At 41.3% G+C, this 22,523-nt stretch overlaps 1 protein-coding gene across 3 annotated transcripts in view; it reads left to right on the forward strand.

Moving 5' to 3' along the window:
• The window catches only part of INTS9 (integrator complex subunit 9), a 69,109-nt gene that overhangs the window by 19,450 nt on the left and 27,136 nt on the right, over nucleotides 1-22,523 (forward strand). For all 3 annotated transcript variants that reach the window (XM_048079418.2, XM_013184536.3, XM_013184535.3), the window contains exons 7-11: nucleotides 1,762-1,882; nucleotides 3,685-3,819; nucleotides 8,778-8,889; nucleotides 14,653-14,833; nucleotides 17,364-17,424. In XM_048079418.2, the coding sequence (XP_047935375.1) occupies nucleotides 1,762-1,882; nucleotides 3,685-3,819; nucleotides 8,778-8,889; nucleotides 14,653-14,833; nucleotides 17,364-17,424 (610 nt within the window). The remainder of the gene's footprint in view (nucleotides 1-1,761; nucleotides 1,883-3,684; nucleotides 3,820-8,777; nucleotides 8,890-14,652; nucleotides 14,834-17,363; nucleotides 17,425-22,523) is intronic.

Raw genomic sequence — 22,523 nt, forward strand, 5'->3', positions numbered from 1 at the left:
CCTGGGCAGCCCATTCCAATGCCTAACAACCCTTTCAGTAAAGAAGTTCTTCCTAATATCCAACCCAGAAGTTGGATAACCTAAAACCTTGAGTTTCTCAAGGTTTTATATTAACCACTAGACTGAGCATCTTCACGATACCTTCCTGCTTATGGCTGGCCCTGCCTCTGCCCACATACATCTGCTTGTTACGGGGTGATCCACAATAGGATCTTGCCGCAGTGTTAGCAGATTCACTCCAGACTTTAAAATATCCTCCAATGACTACCTGTACGGATTTTAAAAGTTCAGGTGACAGGTCGAATGCCAGCGGGGCCACATCAGAGGAACCAGCAAAGAATGAAGCCCACTGGTCTCTGTTAAGAATCCGAGTATATTTACAACATAGCCACAGAGTCAGGGCTAATAGGAACTTACTCCTGTCACCAAGGACAATTCCCCACTTTCCTCCATTACCTGGAGATATATTCTCTCCTTCCCAGAAGAGAAGCTCCCGAAAGCATCCAACAGTAAATGCTTCTTATGGTAGGTTAAAGGCTTTTACAGGCAATTTGCTTCAGTGCAGTGGTGGACAACTATCCACATTGTTTGGCCTTTTGTTGCTTATGACTTCCCAAAAAAGACCTTGAACGCTTTGTTTGTTTCCTTAAGCACAGTATGCTTTCAGCCAGCGTGTGTTGGAATTACAGTTATCACGCTAGACCTGTACAGCACTCTTGGCAAGAGCTGGTCTTAATCCTTTCTTCAGTATCTTAAATTATGGAGGAGTTCAGTGACCTAGTAGATATAACAATAAATTAAATTCCTTTAAACAAATTGATCAAAGAAACTTGACCAATTTCCATAAATCTTTTGAAATTGGTTTGAATTAGCCTTTGATTTAGCATTGGTTTAATATACAAAAAAAAAAAATCCTATTCTTCTTATGCATTTGGCAGCTGTTCTGCTTCCTGCCTCAGTTCATGTTGCTCAGGCAGATTTATTTCCCAGAAGTTAGCCATCTCTCTTGCAGCCTGTGACATTACGGTTCACTTCTTCCCTTGACAACACTGCCCAGCTAACTTGCAGCGTCTGTGGAGAGCAGAATGGATGGATTTTTTTTTTTCTTTGGTGTAAAACATCTTAAATACTTCCGTGTAGGGGACCTCAGAGTGCTCTGCAGTGTCAGCGAATGTCTCCTTGCCAGTGCACTCCGAGGGCAGGCAGGGTATCTGAGCTGAAGGCGAAGAAGTGGAGGTCCCATGCTCTTGTAAGACAGGGGTTACAAAACTGAGAGCAGAGGGCACATTTGTTCATGATCTGGTACCAATATTTGAATCACAAGGTTGCAGCTTGCTTTTGTTTTGAAATTCTTAGTTTTAGAACTGGGATGTGCAAAACAGACACTGAACCAAGGTCCCAGTCATGTCTACCAATTCGAGCAGTGCATTTCATGTTGACGTGTCAGATCAGCCAGCATCTTTCATCGGTGGCAAAAATACCCCAGGAGTTGCTATAGCACCTTTATCACAGCTACTTTGAAGGAAAGGCTGGGTAGGAACAACAACAAAGAGAGCAGAAGGAGAGCAGACTTTGGGATGAGGCAAAATCTGATTCTGCTTCTGAACAGGCAAAAGGCCTTGCTCCTCACTTGGAAGCACCAGGCATATTTAAAAGAAAAAAAAAAAAGAAAATCTAATATCGGGAGAATAGAAACGGAAATAAAAGCTGGTGGTCCATCAGGAAGTTGTGAAAATGCCCAGATCCTGTTGATCTTTGCAGGTTGCTGCCAGCCCCCCTGAAGGACGCAGTGGAGGTGTCTATGTGGAGGAAGTGCTACACCATGCCAGAGGTGAACGCTGCGCTCAGCAAGATCCAGCTGGTGGGATATTCCCAGAAAATTGTGAGTATCTGCAAAGCTTTCCTCAGGTCAATAGCAACAACTTGTTGCTTACCAGCTTTTCCCCTAGAAGTGACTGAGAAACGCCCTTCCTTTTCTATTTTCCTTCTAGATCCTGTGTAAGATCTAGCTACCCTAACCTGGGAAAGCAAAGCAAGATTGTATTCAATGTACCCCAGTCTGCCTCCCCGGAAGGGTTGTTGTTTGTTGGAAATCAGGGAGTATCCATTTGTTTCTCCTCTTCCTCAGGGGAGGCCAATTTTAAGGCGTACCTGTGAATTTAGAATTGACGGCTGGCCCACTGAGAGCTGGGAGGATGTACCAAATGAATGTATCCTCTCTGTCTGTAAGCCACATCCCCTCCTGAGTTACTGTATCTCACTTCTGGGAATCTTTTGAGTGCTTCAGCCTCCTCCACTTTCTTTTATATAGCAAATTAGGAATTGTAAACAAAACCTAATGGTTCAACCCGAACTTCAGACGCTCCTTTCCAAAGGTTCCCAGCTAAGGTTTGTTGTTTCAAATGCAATTAACTATAATCTGGTGTAGTTTCTAGAATGATCTGAACCAACAATTCAGTAATCTGAGATACCTAAGTATCATACGTAAGTAACAGCTGCAGCTTGGTCTAACAACCGGGCAGGTTGAGGGCACTTAAACTTCTTCAGTATTGGTGGATGGTTAATGTTCCTTTTTGACTGCCTCCACAGTGTGGATGCATCTCACTTTATTTTAGATTTGTACCTTCAAACCAATCGTTCTTTTATAGTTACTGGAATAAAGGAGACATTTCTAGAGCATACTTTATCTCTTCCCAAAGCAAACTTATAAAATAATCAGAGCCTAATTACTCAGCTAACCCAAAACATGGCAACATCAAGAATGGTTTGGTGTCCATTTTACATATTTGCGTGTCATCAGAATATAGAGCCTTGGTTTACAAACTCTGAGGAGCAGAAGAATAGAGACCCTGTTTTGTTTTGAGAGGCATCCAAATATATATTGGGATACTAGAAAAATCATTAGTATTGCATGAGTCCGATACTTGTTCTATTATTCAGTAACCAGAAAGTAGAACACATTAGTGAAGTATACATGGATGCTTATTTTCCTTTCTCAAAGCAAGTATAGCCCGTTGCTGTGTACAGATAAAGCAATACGCTTTCCAATGACATGTGAAAAGGAGAAAACTGTCAGGTTGTTTATGCTCAGAGCTGAAACTGAAATTTGAATTGAGTGTGGAGGGAGTTGTTTCTAAATCACCTGTAGATAGCATTTATAAAGAAATAAAACTGGTGAGTGATAAGTAAAATCAGAAAGTGATTGTGTTTGTCTTTAATTTTACATTTTCTACAGCAAAATATGTGACCCAAAGTGAGTTTTCTATTAGTACAGAATTACTTGCCCTTCCTTCTTTCCTACTGACCAGTAACAATAAAATTTGCCTAAGGGGGTATAGTCTTCAAAGATGTAAAACTCCTACAAGCTTCCCCAATACAGCAGAGCCAGCTAAACCACGGTTAATGTGTCCAGTGAGAATTATGGTGCTGTGTGAAGTCAGTTAGACACCAGAGGGTTAACATGGAAGAGTCTTGATGAAAGCCAAACCTCAGGAAGTTTTTCTCAGAGCATGTGTCCTGTTAGACCTGAGGAAATAAAAACAGCAAACGTAAGACAAACACCATCTTCATACAGGCCTTGAATAACAGAACTAATTTTTAATTGATATCACTGATGATAAAATGACCTGTTCTGACTTCTCTCAGGGGCTCTCTGAAGGTAATATCTCTTGCTGTGTGTTTCAGGAGTTGTTTGGCGCTGTACAGGTCACCCCTCTCAGCTCAGGCTACGCTCTTGGAAGTTCCAATTGGATTATCCAGTCGCACTACGAAAAGGTTTCCTACGTTTCAGGATCTTCTCTGCTTACAACACACCCTCAGGTATAGGCATTTTTGTTAGTCTTCTATACAGGGAATTGTCTTTGCCCTCAAAAAAAAAAAAAAAAAAACCGTAAAATTAAAAAAAAAAAAAATAGAGGCTCACCCAGATGGGATCAGGTAGAAACTGTCAAACATACTTCTTTTAGCAGCTGGCTAGACTTTGAATAGGCGTTGAGAAGATATAACACCCTGGTAAGTGGACAGGTATCAATAGTTGCTAGGGAAGGACAATCAAAATTCTTTGTTATTGATGACTTGATGTTAACCTACTCACCACCTGTGAAATTCTCTCTCACATTAAATAGGAAAATTTCAACAGAGTTAAACAATAGACCATTAGTGACTTTTTAAAAAATCCATATTTCACTAAAGAGTCTTCACAGACAGTTCGCAGACTGCTTCTATATCACTTCTGAAACATCCTTCCTTGGGAGAAATGATAGCTAACTGGCTGCCAACATTTCCACCCTGCTCTGCTAAGGGCAAAGTCTTTATAGTGCTGTAGATGTAATTTCCAGTAAATTAATTCTCTCTAGATCCATAAATTCTTAGTGCAAAGAATGTCTTGAAGTTTGCAGTACTCTGTGCTTCAGAAGTTGTCAAAATAGTTGAAAGCAATATTAGCAGGAGGTATTTAAAAATAATTTAGAAAATGTGTCAGGTTCGTGATCAGTAAGTAATTTCCCCCAAGGTGAATATCTGCTAAAGAGTATTGCTTCTGAGCATCCTTCATTTAAAAGCTTGATCTCAGGAGCTGAAAAACTACAGTAGATAAACCATCCTTAATAGTACGGCTGTACTTAGCTGCACGCACTGTATCAGAGTCTCCAGATCCTTTTTTCTCGTCTGCCTCAGACTGGCCTGGGCTATACTGTTTCGAGACCTAGTGAAGAAGCAGCAGTAGTATTTGACAAGACGTGAATATAGTGTTTCAGTGAGGAGAAACTTTCTACTATAGGAAGTGGTTTGGTAACTGAGAGTGTTCTCTGTTCATTGACATGAAATGGTGATTCGGTTTATCGAATTAGTCCGATCGTGTGTCATCGTTTTCCAAAAGTGAATGTTTGTCTGCACCGCTGGTAAAATCCCTGGTTTAAGGAAATGACCCTGCTGTGGCAGGGAATGGGTGTGAATGATCTGCCTGGTAAGAGCACAGCCCATGGGCAGCAGATTCCACTCACTCACTGCAACCTGTAGGAGAAACGGTAGCAGTTAGGCAGGGCAATTTCAGCTTTAACAAGTGCAGGAAATGGTACTACAAGCCTACCAGAATCCCTGAGAACCTAGTCTGTTTGCTAACAGGAGATGAGGCTGGACAATTCACTCTGCTGATGTTGTTTCTTGTCCCAGACGGTCACTGAGATTCTCATTTTTATCATGCAGTCCATTGCACTCTGCATTATTTTATACTAAGGCATAATTTGAAGGAATAGCAATACCAGGTAGTTGAGAATGCATTCAGATTGCCCTCTTCTTGTTACTCACCACATCAGAAATGTTATCAGGTATAATTTGCATATCAGATGTCACCTTTGTCTTATATTTGCTTCCAGATGGCTGTCGAAGACAATAGATAGATTTTGACCTAGTGTTAATCCCTGTGAACACCACTACAAGCTCCTACAACATGGTGATTCTATAGTAACTAGTGTGCTTTGAGACCTACCAACGAGCTCTTCACCTATTTAATGTGTTGGACAGATATTATATAGTGATAACAGTATCTTGATTAGTACAAAGCCTAAATTGTGTTCAACAAACGAGCATTTTTTCTTTGGGGAGTGAAAAGTTGTTTGTCTGACCTGTTTCTCCATAGCATTGTGGTGAGCAGTCATAATGAAACTCCAGTGTCAGACACTGCATTTTCTTGGTGGTGGAGTTTGTTGTTTTTTTAAGATAAGATATTTTTAAGATATGTGAAAATATATTCTGAACTTTTTGAATAACAGTGAAATCTTAGCACTTCTCCAGCCTTCTGGAACTCCCTCTGTAATTATCAAAAATGAGTATCAGGTGACCAGGCTCTCATCAGCAGTTTGCTAAGGATGACATGACACAGATTATTTAGACGTACTACTGGAAAAATGCTTCTTCTTCTTGCATCTTGTCTAATATACACAGTAACAGCCTGGAGAGCATTTCCTTTGCTCAGTGTGCAAGCAAGATGAGGTTCATCCCACCCAACTCAAACTGCCCCCAGTCCCACTGTCCTTCCCCCATTTCCTCCCTTCTGCCAGCACTGGGATTTAAGTGCTGGCGTGGTGGTGGCGGCAGCACCAGGTGGGAATCAGCAGCCAGGGGAAGAAGAGTGGGATTGTTTCTTTGGTATAAATTGCAACTTAAAGTTTTCTTGAATTTTTAAGGTACACAGAGGTTACATTTATCATCAGCAGAGTTACATTGCATCTGTCGTAGGTCACTGGGTATTATAACAGATAGAAAGTGAAGCAGTTAGTTTGGACAGTTTAGACATGTCCCAGGATGTACAGACAGCTGAAAGTGGATGCAGTGAATGCTGACTTTTGGGTCCATCTTTGACATGACACCATGAATATCTTGTGAAATCCTCAATGGGTCTTTGTAAGAAGTGCGAGAGAGGGATTCGGCAAGGCTGTATTGTAGCTGCTGAAAATAACTCAAGAGCTTTGAAAAAGGTTTGTTTGAGAGTTAGGTCTGGCACCATTAATTGTTCTCTTTACTTCTGTGTTCTGGCAGATGCTCTCTACTGAAAATTTTGCCTCATCCTCTGGTGAGGATAGAATTGACACCATTGCCTGTTGGCACCAAAGTGGAGAAAGGAGTTGACAGCACAGGTTCAGACATGTCACTAAAAGCCTTTTAAGACATATTCTTTACATTAACCCACAAAAATCGATGCGAGCCCTCTCAGTGCAATAGCAGCTGAAATTATGTGTATCTAATATGGCATAATCGTTATGTACATTATCACAGACAGATTCGATATTATTTTTTATTGCATTATTGGCATTTCATTTTCATGGACACGCTATGGAGAGTCAAAGATTGCGATAAATCTCATGTAGCAAGTCTGGTCCTACAAGGTGATACACTGTGTAAACTTCTGTTGAAATTGGTATGAAATTCCCCTGCACCTTTGAGAGTGCAAGGTCTTTCTCAGCTAATCAAGAATGGCACTGAGGGACTGTGAGCAAGGGAACTGTATGCTGATCTTCTGAGTTCAGTAGAGAAAATCTGTTCATCAGTTCTTCTCTGGTAGAAAGGTAGAAATCTTTCCCAGTTGGTGAGACCAAAGAGGGTCTATTGAGAATAAAATAACCATAAAATACCATGCAATTGGCTGCAGTTGCCCTCCTTCGCTTGAATAGTAGTTGTGAGAAGTGCATCCCAGCCCAGAGCAAGGCTAAAAGTTAACTTTTTACTATGGCCATTCTATGTCTGCAGAGGGAGAAGTGGATTTTGTCTCTTCAAGATTGGATTATGCTGGATTTTGAGTATCAAGAATATATGAATTTAGTATCCGGTCACACTTATGTATAATTTCTGATTTCTACTGTATGTTTGCTGGGGAAGAAACATGAACATGCATTTTCTATTCTGCGTTAATAAAGTGGCCATTTAAAGTATGTTAGTGAAAAAAGTGTAAGCCGTTATGCACAGTCAAAGCAGAAGCGATGTTTGCTTCAACGTTATGCAGCCTGCCAGTGGCCAAGACGCCACGCTATTTCCTCGGACCATTGTCATCAGTCCCTCTGCTCCACCTGCGAGCCACAGGATGGACTGTGCAGGGGTGACCTCCTCTGGCCCCCAGGAAGCAGACGTGGCCTGGGCAGAAAGCGTGCAAGATGATCCTCGTGATAACTACCCTCAGCACTAACCACACAACCTAGGACTGTACCTACGAGTTTAGGCTCTCAGTACAACATGTGCTGCAGGGGATCAGAGGTCATAGCCCTCTGAAGGCATCTATTTCACTTTGATACAGCTTAGCCTCTAGCACAGCCTTCAAAGAAAGATACGGGGTAAAGGCATAGTGCTAGTCAGGTTCACAAGGGGAGATTGGTAAGGCAAGTCATGTTTTCTCTATCAGTTTAGCTCTGGTGTTGCATTGGGAACACTGCGTTGTGTTTTTTTTGTGTAGTTGCATGTGTGATTTTTAACCCGTTTTCAGCTTCTGGCTTTTAAGAAGATACTTGTATGTTAGGCATGATATTACAGCTACATTAGATAAGTAATTATTTCTTAGATAAATAAGCAAAAAGTATCAAATTAAGGAATCTAAAACAATTTCTTATTTCTACCTGCAGTAGTCATTTCCTGTTTCACCAGATGACTTCTGAAAAAGCCTGAACAGTTTTAAGTGAGAACTTGAAAGTCGTGGTTGTAATACTGCAGGCAGAAAAGCAGGCTTCACCATCAAGGGAGAGCCCTATGCTAAGTTGAGTTTCATACACAAAATTGTGAGCTTCAGGCCCAAAGTCTTTTACCAATCTCACCTCTTTCAGAGAGAATTCACTAAATGGTAAAATTGGGGGAAATGGTGCTGCCCTCTGACAAGACAGTGGGCACTGGAAATCAGTGCTGACACCAGGATTTGCGAAGGCTAGTTGGAAACTGGTGCAGCCAAGATAGGAACACAAGCATTAAACCCTTCCTGACTGCAAGAAAGGGTTGTCTTTTCAGTTGTTCAGCTCCTAAGGCCATGAAATGATTAGTCTATGGAGAATACCACTTTGAGTTACATCCAATTACAGTTCCATTGCTTGCTTTGTGCTGTAAATATGCAAGTAAACAGTTGCGTTTTTATTAACTCCAGTTGCATTTCCGCAGATAGAGGGACGTTTGGTTTAACGTGTTCCATTCGTTCTCCTTCTTGATCACTGTATCTTTTATGTGTTGCACTTCTCTTGGAGCAGAGCAGAGAAACCTGTGTTACGACTCCCATGTTATTCATTTTGTCTCACTGTACTCTGTTTCAGCCCATGGACCAGGCTTCTCTTAAAAACAGTGATGTTCTCATCCTGACGGGTCTTACACAAATCCCGACTGCGAACCCAGATGGCATGGTAGGAGAGTTCTGCAGCAACCTGGGTAGGTCGTTGGAAGAAGGCTTCTGCGTATTTTATCATCTTATTCATTGCTTTGGGTGGGAAATAATTCTGAGATTCCTGGAACTGAATAAGTTGTCCAGCTATAGCTTCTGGCATAAAACTAGCTGTTTAGATTTTACGATGTGCTCCTGATGTCATTAATACAGTAAGTGCTTAGAGAGACACAAGTTGTACCTAAAATGTTTTGGAATGGAACAGGTATTACAAGATTTAATCATCTGCTGCTCTTGGTTTGCTAAGTATGTCACTTAGCTGCCAACACGCTATGTGTTGCCTAGGTTTTGGAGATTGTTCCCATCTGAGATATTACTATTTCCTTCCTGTATATAAGCCAGTGTAAAATCTTTACGCTTTTTTGTGATTTTCAGTTTTGAAAACAAGCACATCTGCTTCCCTTCTTACACCTGATTTTTAAATATATCAAAAGCAAACAGCACAATCTCTGTTTAAAAAAAAATATATCGAGATATATTTATAGTCCCCAGAAATATAAAACCTAATCAGACGCTTTCACAGCTGGAAAAGCTGATAATTGCAAAGCTGTGATAGCAGTGTGAATGGCAGCATTTTCCAGCCTGTTTGGAATGTCACATCCAGTACTGTTCTCTCCTTTTCTCCCCTTCCTCCACCTCAGTTCTTCTGTACTCTCAGGCTTCTGTCATCAAACCACTTTCTCAGGTCTGTCTTGTTGTGTATTGCCTGTTTTTTGTCAGGTATCTCCTGTTTATTTTAAACTAACTACCTTTTACAAAGAAGACTGAAAACCTCAGGATAGGAGGATTGTTAAAAAGATTTTTAAAAGCCATTAGAAGTCTAAACCGGGGATCTTCACCGTAAGCAAGTGTTCTGGTCCCCATTGCACACCTGGGAGAAATCGGAGGTACAGTATTTAGGTGGCTTACCCGAGGTTGCAAGATAAAGATGAGAACAGACTGAAGTGCAAATAATTCTTAGTCTTACTCCTTACATATGAATCGACTCTTGAAGGAGAAAAAAAAAACACAATATTTTCCTTCTTCAATTTTTAAATCCTTTTGCATAATCACAGATGCTGACTGTGTACTATCTCACAATCCCAGTATGGAGCTGCCACAGTAGTGGAAGGGAAATAATGCAAGGGATGTGGTAGATTCCTCCATCACCCGCCATCTCTAAATCAAAATCAGATATCCCCGGTGAGGACATGTTTCAGTTCAAACAGGGGTCATAGGGCCTAAGTACAAGGTGAAATTACATGGGGTTTGTTTATCTGAAAAGGTGAATTACAGGGTCAGGGTGATTCCTTGTGATAAATATACCTAATAACAGGGTGTGTTTTGGCATTTTATGAAAATAATGATCTTGGGATATACCAAAGATCCTGTTTGCCAACATCCTGGCTCCAGCAGGGACCACGAGCAGATGTCTAGAGAAGAGCAGAAGAATAGAGTGAGATTATATGATACTTTCCCCTCGTAATCTAATAGCCTTCAACTATTTTTATTTCAGGAATTTCCTGAATTGAACGTGGTTTTTGCATAGTTAATGCTCAGTGGACTTCTCTTCCAGGAACTTGTTCAACCTCTCCTTGAAACTGTAAATTCTTAACACCTGTGACTTCCTTTCCTAAATGATGCCTATGTTTGTGTGTGTCTGTGTGTTACAGGCCATGTTTTCATTGTTTTCATGCATTGCTAATTTTATTACAAGCTGGCAGACAAGTTTTGGTGACCTTGTTATGCTAGATCCAAAGCTGCTGCCCTTCTCTGCCCCTTCTGGACCTTTATGGGGTTTACTGTCCCCCTGATTGATGGTAACATGATCGTTTCTATCATCTTATATTACTTAAACCACCAAGGAAGCAGATCTGAGCTGAGGTGTCAGCCTTTTTACTGGAGAGGCTGAGGTGCAGTGCATGTTGCCCTGCTACCAACTCTGCTGCAAGTTATCCACCAAATGTGCTCCTGCAAGCAGCTTGGTGGTCACTGGTTTCTTAAACTGCAACAGCTGTTTGCTAAGTAAACAATAGCGAGGCTGTTGTTAATTAAAATGCTTTTAAAATATTAAACAATGTCTTAAGGCTGTAGCTTGGGCCAAAGCAAAATCCAAAAGATGAATGCGTATAAATAAATGTGTTACATTTGTAGATACAGGTGGGGGTTTATCTGCACAAGTCGTCCTGGTTTACAGAAACATCCTGAACTATTTTGAGGGTTTTGTAGGTCTTCAAGCCAGCTTCAATCTTGAAAGAGATAAACTCAGAGAAATTAGAAAACTATGAAACATGGAAGGAAGACACATGCATAAAATGATGCCACTGTAAGGATCTGGAAATTCATCAGTATTGCCAAAAAATGCACTCACCTGAAAAAAAGCAAATAATTCTATGAACATTGCAGTGGTAGGACTGGCTCTTATCAGCAGTATTTACACATCTACCCCAACATCAGGAGAAGAAAATAGTGAATCCATTTTCTTGCAAATGTGTAAAGTCCAAAAACCAATAGGTTACTGTGAAAAGCAATATTGGAGGCAAGCTGAGCACAATAGCTTTCATATATTTTCCCATTTCCAAAACGATCAGGGGACTTCACAAGAAGCTCAAAATACACTTGGTAGAGGCAGACACTGCAAATTTACCAAAAATGTCTATCATAGGGTAACAGCATGTTTGTGAGTAAGCGTTGTTAAGCACAGAATTGAAAGTGTGAAAATTTCACCTTGATCTCTGTTTTCATCCCAGCATGTAGAGTCGTGGACGCTGATTCCCATTATTACCAAGACACATGCGTGATTTGCTCTCCACATTGTGTGTGCGCCACTGAAACCATACTTCGTTGTGTCTCCGAGCTCGTCTCCGTTTAGCCCAAACCCCTTTTTTTTTGGTACAGCACTGCAGCACCAGCACTCTGCAGCTTGAGGAAGGCAGTTGTATTTTTATATTGCTTTGGGCATCATCAGCGAAATTGCCAGCCTATCTGTAGGGACAGTTTTGTGATATTTTGCGTGCGTGTGCGGTCGTGCCTCTCTGTGCGTGTGCACATGTTTATATAAAGCAGAAAAGAGCACAGTTTGCTTTTTAGGTGCCAACTTGACCTTGTGGTGGCAGCTGTTGGAAAAGCAAGCATCTCATTGTGAGTTGTAAATTGAACAACTTGTTATGGAGCTACTGAAGGGGACTAAATTTGAAATGCCAAGATTATTATGCAACTTTTTTCAAGAGAGTGCAGCCATCAGTCACAGAGATAAATTGGGCTTTAAACAGCTTTCAAATATACGTGTCTTCTTAATGACAAGTGTAGAAAGTTGTACAAGAGAGCCAGATTGAACCTGCCACTCGCACGGAAAGCGATACGCTTGTACAGGCTTTCATCCCTGTTTCAGAGAAGCTGGGAGGTAATCCTCATCCCTTTATGAAAACACCTCAGAGCACCACCAGGAATTACTGCCCAGCTGTTTAGATCACTCTCTGTGGTCAGCAAAGACAAATAAACTTGCACCAAGGAATGAAGTAGTACATTCTAAGCCCAAAAGTTGACACACACAGTCTCGTCAGGGTTGTGATAGCTGTATTGCTGTCTTTTCCTGTCCCGAGGCCTAGGCCAGGCTGAAAGGTGCATCACTGTGTAGGCAGGAACGTGAAATTTAAGGTGCCAGCAAGCCTGGGTCTGTGGCCTGGTCTGCAGGTAGAAGAGTGTTCCCCTCACCAGACAGTGATTTTATATTAATTATTGCTAGCCAACTCTCTAGTTTTCCTGGGAACTGAAATTCAAGTTGGCATCTGCACAGAGGCCTTACCCACCATCTTGAATGTCTGGTTTTCAATCGAAAAGGCCTGAGGTACGTATAGTGAACCAATGCCTGCAGGGAAGGGAGAGCTACAAATTCAAACTCTAAGGCTTAAGAATGAAACCCCGATTTTTGTGGCCTGGGCAGATTCTTTAACCAGTCCGTTACGAGATGAAAGCTCTTCCTGCTGCCTCCTAAAATGGGGGAGTTCAATATTTGTCTTAACTGGGTGAGTCGATGCCTGAGTGAAAGAAGAAGGACCCTGTTCCAAGGAGACCCACACCTTGCTGTTTGAGCCAGTATCCTCATTCAGGATGGAGGCAGAGGTGCAGACATGTGCCTTTCCTCAGGGTTTCACACTGATTACTAATGCACTCTGCCTCCTCTGCCTCTGTCCGTGCAGCATTCGTGCTGCTGTGGATGTAGGTACTTATCTTTCCTCTTTGTGGAATTTCTGGGTGTACAACGGAGCAATGTAAATTCTGCTTCTGGAGCCAGAGGCTTAACTTTCAGCCCCCACATGGTTTTGAAAATATCATTCTTAATCTCCTCATTCCTCTCTTCACATCCTGTTTACAGATGGGATAGGTGAGGCTTGGACGTGTAAGAGGGATAATTTAACGCATTGCTGGGATTTCTTGTAACATCTCAAGTTGTAGGCACACATAAAGTATTGCTGTTCATATTCACAAATATTTCGATGGTAGAGTTTGTATGTGACCTGGAGAAAACCTAAGCAATAAATTCACTACCTTGCTGTTAGTGTTGTATAACATAGCTCTGATATAGAAGGTGCTTTTGACCACTGTTTGTTGTTGAGAGATGCAGCTAATAGGTACTGACTCCTAAAAGGAGTTAAGCACCTAAATGCATGTGAAAAATCCCACCATGGAGTCTGCGCATTTCCCTAGACTCCATAAAACCTTGAAACATTCAGCCATAAAAATCTTCTTTGAGCATTTAGGTGGTGCAAAAAGACCCTTTAATGTTCTAGATCTGTACCCTATCAAAGCTTATCAATAAACTGCAGTCAAGGAAGTGATTATGGCAGGATTTAATATATGCATTTTCAGGCTCTTTCACAGCTTTTTGTGTAATGCCTTGATGCATAATGTTACTGCTGCTGCACTGCAATTAACAGCAGTAGATGGTTTTACCCCACGACCACAGATGAAATCTTAGTGAGGCAGCCACTGCTTACTGAGCTGGACAAAGTATTTCCTCTTTCTCATAAAGTACAGCATTTTTGTAATTCATCCTGCCGAAAAGAACAAAATGTTTGCTGTTGTGCTTGCTTTTGCTGTTGCACTCGGATCTGTCTCGATTACAGAGTAAACCTATTTTTCTTTTTTCTTTTCCTCATTTTTTTTTCTCGAGTCTTGTGCTGTCTACAGCTCGTTGAGGTTTTAAATTTTTCTTTTTATGTTGAAAGGGCACGGAAATATGTAGAGCTTTTGAAAAGGAGAAGCACTCCCCCTGCCCACCTCTACCTTTGAGGGCTGTTTGAAATAACTGTATCTTCAGCCACTCATCCAGCATCCTGAAAACACCGTGTACAGAACAGCTTACCGTGTCTAGTGCTTTCAGCTGAGACCTGTGAGCTGTCGTCCTTCACCTCTCGTGGACAGCTGATAGATGGAGCAGGGTTTATTTTGATGGTGGGGTGTTTTGTGTCCCTTTTGGCATTTATCTTCATGTGCCAGTGCAAGATCGCCCTCTCGTGTCAGGAGTTTTGCATGTGCTCCCCATGTTGTGTGCCCCCCAGCTTACGGAGTATATAATAACTTCACTAAGCCAGGAGAAAGCAGTAAATAAATATGTTTAATGATCAGAAGTGATCTCCCCAATTCATATGCATAACATGTTCTGCCAGCTCGTGCAGCAGCTTCTTTCTATGCCTTATGTTTGGATTAAAGGAACTCTATTAAAAAGTTTAAATATGAACCCCGTTAATTGATTTTTCTCTCTCTCTTAGCTATGACTGTCCGGAATGGAGGAAATGTGCTGGTTCCCTGTTACCCCTCTGGAGTAATATATGATCTGCTGGAGTGCCTGTATCAGTATATTGACTCTGCTGGACTCTCCAATGTCCCTTTTTATTTCATCTCTCCCGTTGCCAACAGCTCCCTCGAGTTTTCCCAGATCTTTGCTGAATGGTAGGTGTTAAAGGGCTGCTTTATCAGGCTCGATTCACACATTCAACTATGGTAAATAGACATACGCAGTTTATGTCCGCTTGACATATTCTGATTTATACTTCATTAGAATTGTGCACGTTTCCTGTGTCACAAGGGTGTGCGTGAGTGTGTAAGTAGATGTTCTGTAATTAAGGGAGCATCGTTTCCTGTAGAACATGCAAACTCAAATAGTCTGTGCTTTTTGGTACTTGAATTGGTGATTCAATGATGGACCTGACTTGAGTGGCTTTTAAATATTCCTTTCTGCAAGTCTCATTCAATGCCCCCAAAATGAGAGCCATATTCTGTCAATATAGGCAAAATAGATTTTTCAGACTTAATTTTCCTTAGTCAGCAGTGCATTCGCAATGCAAAAAAGGCCAACACTATCCTGGGCTGCATTAGGCAGAGCATTGCCAGCAGGTCAGGAGAGGTCATCCTTCTCTGCTCAGCACCAGTGAGGATACATCTGGTGCACTGTGTCTAGTTCTGAGTTCCCCAGTGCAAAAAAGATACAAGTGTACTGGAACGAGACTAGAACAGGATCACAAAGATGATCTTTCATGTAAGTAGAGGCTGAGAGAGCTGGGACTCTTCAGTCTGGAGAATGGAAGGCTCCAGGGGTATTTTCAATGTGCAGAAAAACCTGATCGGAGGAAATTAGTATGAAGGTGCCAGACTCCTTTCAGTAGTGCCCACTGACAGAACAAGAGCCAATGGGCACAAATTAAAATGCATGAAGATCAGTCTGAACAGAAGCAACACACTTTTTTTGCCATGAGGTGGGTGGTCAGTGGAACAGATTGCCCTGAGAGGTTGTAGAATCCCTGTTTATGGAAATGCCAAAATCTTGGACAACCTGCTCTAGCAGAACATGCTTGAACAGAGGGTTGGAATACATAATCTCAAGAGGTCTCTTCCAACCTAAATTAGTCTGTCGTTCTAAACCATGGAAAAGAAAACCCAACCACTTGTGATTGTTCCTAAATTCTTACAAACTAAGAGGTGCTCTGTCTTATTAAGCAAAGTAAGTTAGCTTTTCCTTCCTTTCTTCCTCACCAGACTTTTAATCTGGAGTTCAGGAAAGAATAAAGAGGTCCTGGAAATCTGAGGTGAATTGATCCCTCAGGAGAATCTTAAAGAAACTCAAAATACGGTGAATTTTAACACATTACTTTTAGCAAAAGCAGAAAAATCAAGCGTTGGTGTCCTCACCAAACTTCAGTGTGTGACCAAACTGGCATGTGTTGACTCATATAGTTTATATTTAAGCTGTTAGGGTTTTTTGTATGTACGTGGTGATTTCATTTCAGTAGTAGCTGAAGTGGTAGCTGCCTAGTTCTTGCTTTAATAATTCTTTTCAGCTCGATATTGCTGGTCAGGGTAGCAGGAATGTTACGTGTGCTGGTTGGGTTGTAAGGCAGCTCTGAGTGCAGTGTGCAGGTGAAGCTTCTGTTTTGTCTGCTGTGTCTAGTTGGCACCATTCAGCCACCCAAGTATTCAGACACCGTTTACTTGAATTCTGCTTGTCTGTGGAGGATTATTTTCAGAAGTCAGCACCAACATTAGCTAATCTCCAAATACTTGTGTTTAGAGTAAATGTTTTACTTAGGTGGAAGTGGAGGCAGAGGTTGTAATGTGTAACGTAGACATTTGGGATCAGAACTGGTGCTGAAATTCAGGGATTCCAGCCTTCCAATTCCGGCAGTTAGTCATCTAAAAGAAATTTCCTGTTCTTACTATCTCTTAGACTTTATCAAATTTAGTTTGACCAAGGCTTGTTGCTTAATAAATAAATAAATAAAGTGAAGAATATATGAGAAGGGTAATATTTCCCAGAAAAAGCCAGTAGGACAGTGTCACTACAGATGATTGTAACATCACACAGACCTCTGACAAAAATCTTCTTTTGTCTCCTGTAATAGGATGAATCAGGACTCTGACTAGGGCTAATCAACAGCTTTCAATATTTGTGTTTTAAAAATAAATGATTGATAGAAAATAGCAGGGAACAGTAAGCATTATGCTGTGGTCAGAGGCAGTTTGCCAATATTATAGCTGCAATAATGAAATGCATAGGAGAATTAGATTATAATGAACTAAAGGACTAAGTCCTTGCTGAGAATTGGGATGAGGCAAGTGGAATTTTTCTGTTCAAGGATGATTTGGCTTTGGAAAAATTGCTAAAGTCTTGCCTGTGAAATTACATGGACGTTGAGTTACAAATTTGTTTACCACAGCAATGCGATCTGTTACATACTGCGTACAAAATTACTTGCAGCACTTTCTCTTAGTGATCTTGCTATGACCAATTCATCATGTCCAGTAGGTGTTGGTCTTCTGAACAGAAAGGCTGGAAGCAAAAAAAAAAACAAATTAGTGACTTTGCACCTGATACCACAGCCATGAAATGGCTTTCTCCAGGAAAAGTCTTAACAGTAGATGGCAGCAGATACTGCAGGATGTTCTGCAGCTCTCTAACCCAGCTTATTTTCCTTTTCTTGTAAAGGTTGTGTCATAACAAACAAACAAAGGTATATCTTCCAGAACCTCCTTTTCCCCACGCTGAGGTAAGTAAACCACGGTCTTGCCGTTTGCTGAGATCTCAGAGTGAGTGGGTTTCTGGAACGCAGTCCTGTGGCTGTTGTTTTTCTGGTGATACGCCTATTCCATAGCTTTGCGGCATTATTCATGCAAGATTTTTTTTCTCTGCTTTCCGTTGATTAATTTAGGAACCTGGGGGAGGAATGAATGATGGTGTTCCCTCAACTCAAAAATTATCATGGTGTTTATTTCAGTGCATAACTTACATACGCTTGCCTGTTTTACTTCTTCCCCCGCAGAAGGCTATCTGGCGTACACATGGACGAATGTTTGCTCTTATCAGACTGCAACCACAAATATTCCCTTTGTCCAAGCAGTTTATTTCAAAGTCTGTAAAACTAAGAGCTTGTTATCAGAGTCAGCTTCGCCATCCCAGCTCCTACCTCCTTAGCTGAAACAGGCACCATGTTGTCAGCTGATATCTTGAAACAGGGAGTTGATATAAGAAAGTTAAAGCTTGTAGTACTGCGTGGTGTCACTGGCAATTGTAAATTAAATGACTTGAGCTAGCATCTTTGTGAAGCAAAGAGGAGTAAGGTGGGGGGATCTACCCTGAGTCAAAATACATAGTTTGAGGGGAAGTTCTAGCCATCCAGACAATAAATAAACATTTATGCCTTCAGAGTTATCTCTCGTATGAAGAAAGGAAATCTTGTATTCCCCCTACTGGGAACAGGTAGATTTCTGGCTGAAGTATGTGGGAGGCAGGCTGGAAAAGGAAGAGATGGGACTGAGAAATAATTTTGGCTAAATCCTACTCCTGCAAGACAGTAAACCACTTGGGGCATGCAGTTTCAGAAAACTGGCTCTTTTAGTTCCTCAGATCAAAACGGTTTGATAGGAGGTGGAGTAGCCATTGCAGGTTTAAGAGATGAAATGCTTTTTCAGACATTGTTTTGTTTTCCTCTGAGGCAACTTGTCCAGGGATTTGTTCTGGTAATTGCCATTGCCCATCATATATATATCATCTGTAGATGATTCAAGGGCATTGTTAGAAGTAGGATCTGACCAGAAGCCCTCGCTCTTTCCACATGCTTGAATGCATTTCAAGGAGGATACGCAATGAATTATGAATAATCTGTTTCCAAGAATAATGCAGACTGTAGGGCACACCTTTCTTGTAACCAAAAATCTCATTCACACCAGTAAATCAGTCCCAAACCATGATCTTTCAATAGGAGACTGTAGCCATGTTGTTGGCTATGCTTTCTAATCTCCCCCTCATTTCTGCTTTCCAGGCTATTCTTATTGATCCACAGTATCTTTGGTTTCACTGACTCCTATGTTTTACCAAAAGCGTTGCTTCAAAATTGTACTTCACAATGTGCACTGGAACCGGCAGGTTTAAGTGAAAACCCTTCCAAAAATGAGAAGCCAAACATGTGCTGTTAAAGAGTGGATTAATTAAGCCATTGTACATGATGGGTCTTTATGTTTGTAGAGTGACAACTGTCCTCTAATTTTTAGGACATTTTATGTTCTCCAGAGGCCTGTTGATAATGAGATTTTGCCAAATAATTGTTTATCAGTTGAGACATTCCTCGGTGCTTCATGTGTAGATTAAGGTAATTATCTAGGAAAAGACTCTCAGGGGTGGATAACAGATTGGCTTCCTCATGACAAAATGAAGAGCACAGAGAGAATAACGTGACTGTTACAGGTACAGGCTTTGCTTGACAAGGCCAAATCATATATGTTATGACCCACAAAGCTAGGGGCATTTTATCATGAGATGCACAACCAACTTTATTTAAACCCATGAATGTCATTTCTAGGAAGCCATCCTTAGGCTTCCTAAATTTTTGCCTAAGGGTTCCTTTAAATGTGCTAAATGACACCAGGCAGCGTGCATCCACATCCTTGTGGCTCCCAAACTATTAAATGACTATTAAATGCCGCTAAATTATTAAACTATTAAGTACCCTTAGGCATTTCAGTGCTGAATTGCTGTCTGAAGTAAGTACTTCGCATTTCACAGCACGTCATCAAACGCCGCAGAGATGATCTGTTTGGGTGCTCACTTCCAGCTGCTTTATAAACACTGGCAAGTGGAGAAACCTACACTGCCCCCCACCCCCTGCCTCGTGTTGGACTAAATGACTTGCTAGTTCCTTTCATTTTTAATTCCTGATATATACTGGTGCTTTGCAAAAACAATTTGTATGATGGCAGGCAGCGGCCCTAGGCACATAGCAACGCTCTTTCAAAAGCTTGGCTAATAGCAAACCCCAAACCAAGTAATACCTAGGCAAAGGAGGACCGAGCCTGCTGTTTATTTCATTTAGTGCTTTTTCTAAGGTCATAACTCAGAAGTTAAGACACGCTTGAGAACACGAGATCATATTGCTCCTCTGTTCTATGAGATGCACGTTTTGGTTTTAAACAGTCAAAACATGTGGAGATGTATATGGATGACTGACACACAGCACAGGTATAATTTTGCCGAGCAGAATGGTCTTAATATAGACCTGGACTGAATAACGTGGCCACGGCCATACTGTCAGTCTAGGAGGGAGCATGGACTTGGGCTCATGGCTTCTCGTTATTAGGCTAGAGGCATAGCCAGCAGTCAGCCTTTTTGTCATCGGTAAACCCCTTCATTTGAAATCTGTGACTCCACAGCCTCACAATCAGCAGCTCTGCTCACTGACACTCGAAATTTTTAATGAGCATCAGAAACAGACATTGAGCGATCGTGTCTATTGGATAGGTTGTTAGTGGAGAATTGCCTTACTTTTTTTTTCAAATTAATGGTAGGCTTGTGCTACGTAAACTGGATGGAAATTGTCCATCGTGAAAAGACGTGCTTAGTGCTCACTTGTTGGAAGAAAATAGGGAATCGCTCAAACGTGCCCCTTAGTTATTAGCAAGCATTAATAACGTGATACATCAAAGAGGGAGAGGCCAGGATGTAAGCTGCTAATTATCTACAGAACATGTCCAACCCAGCATGCTTTCTGGCCCTGACATTTGATGCTAGCTTTATAAACAAGATTTAGAAACAAACAAGGAAGAAGTCCCCCGGCTTGTTGGTAGAGTCTCTTGTAGCAATGAGTTCCAGTGGTGCCTCATCCATAGCATAAAAGAGCATTTACTTCCTTTAATCATTTTTTTTTATTGTATTGTAACCATTATTACAAGAAGATAAATAGGTATCTTTGTCTTCTGTATAACAATTTCATCTTACTCTTCGCTCCCTACTAAGTTGTTTGAAGCTTTTCCTTCTCCTAGCATGAAAGTTTTCCAGGTTTGTGATTTCTGTTACCTGCTCTGAACTCACTCCTTGTTCTGTTGTGGTGAATAAAACCTGACACGCTCAACTCTGCAGAGAACCCAAAACTCTTCTACTCCTTCCATGTTACTTCTGCTTTAATGTAGTAGTAGGTGTTCATCGTATCTCCTCCCATGCAATCACTCTGTAGAATTTATTGGCTTGGGGGGGCAATTTGTTCAAAATTCCCTATTTTAGGTGGAATTTGAGCATCAATTCTTATTAAAGTTCAGATGAATGGGGCGTCTGGATTCTCAAACAAGCTTTTGAAGTCTCATCTGCAGACTTTTGACTGGTGCGCCAGCTAAAAGGTCTGCTTTTAAAGGCGTTTCCCTGTGGTCGCTGGGGTTGGAGTTGTTGTGACGCTGTTGGATGGAAGTTAGGATCCGGAGTCAAACTAAATTCCAGCCAGTGATTTCTCAGAAAGAAAACGGGAGAAATGGAGTGGAGGAAGTTAGGGAAGGGATGGATCACTCCATGGATTGATCTCCCCTATGCTTAGACAACGGTGGAAATTCAGTTTTTCACCAGCAGGTATTGTGATGGGGAAGAGAGGAGAAGGAGCTCAAATTGAAGTAACAGTGGAAGCTTCTGCAAAGTTGAAACCTTGAAAAAAACTTAGCTGAAACCAAATGATTGTGAATCCAGTAGGTTGGCCAAGGGAGGTGGTAACTTTCACATCCAGGGCAGAGCATCAGTTATAAGCTAAAGTCAAGTGTCTAAATAACCTTCAAGGTCCACAATGGCCAGCTGAAGCGCTGTGGAACATAAATCAGAAATTTGTTTTGTTTAGAAATGTTAATCTGGTATCCCAGAACAAACTCGAGAGTGTTTCACCAAGTTTCAGGAGGGTATAGGTACATCCCATCCTAACACAGCCTCAGCTAAGGAATTAGCCATCTCCCTGACCATTTTAGCGGGAACCACGGATTGTACGCTCTGCACCGTCCCTTTTGTGGAGGCAGAGGCTTTATAAAAGAACAGCCAAATTGTTCTCACAAAGCGAAAGGAGAAGCTTTCACCCCTTTTCCTTTCTGCTTAATGTTTACATTGCTAATTCCAGGCTGTAAGATAAGTAAATCCAGAATTTACGGTATTCCTCTAAATAGCTGCAACAGAAATATTTGAGAGGTAATTTATATGGATCGGTATTTGCTGGTGGAGGAAGAATTTGGATTTACTGTCCTCTTCATAAGAGTCTTTTAGCAACATCAAGGAGAAATGGCTAGGAAAAGGCTATTTTTTTTGACTGAAAATAGCCAGGGTGGGAGTAACATTGATTCTGTGGTCTTAAATACTAGCATTTGTCTTCTTCATTTTTCCCTCCTCCAGACACCAGTTCCTGCATATCACATTCAAAGCAATAAATACCTGGAACAAAGTGATTGTATAGCATTATATTTTGTCTTGTTTTACACAGAAATAGGCCCCTGTTAGCACTGGTCTGACGAAGGGAGTGAGGGAGGCGAAGTAAGCCATGCATCCCTCATTCATCGAGAAGAACCGGATCTGTTCCAAATTCTAGGTGCAGAACACATGCACACAGACGCACACAGTAAATAGCAGCGTACGTTGGCTCACTTCAGCAAAGGATACACAAAGGCTCTGCAGATTTATCCTGTTTATAGCAGCAGTTGCTGACCCTGTAAATCAAATCTACCGCTTTAAAGGGAATCGTAACCATTTGGGATTTAAAAAAAAAACCCACAGCAATCCTTAGTCTCAGTTCAGTGCTTTACCATCCTCTGTCTCTTAAGCTTTCAGTCAATAACCGTTCTTTATGTAGAAACGCGC

This window comes from Anser cygnoides, chromosome 3, assembly GCF_040182565.1.
Source record: "Anser cygnoides isolate HZ-2024a breed goose chromosome 3, Taihu_goose_T2T_genome, whole genome shotgun sequence".
Taxonomy (NCBI): Eukaryota; Metazoa; Chordata; class Aves; order Anseriformes; family Anatidae; genus Anser; species Anser cygnoides.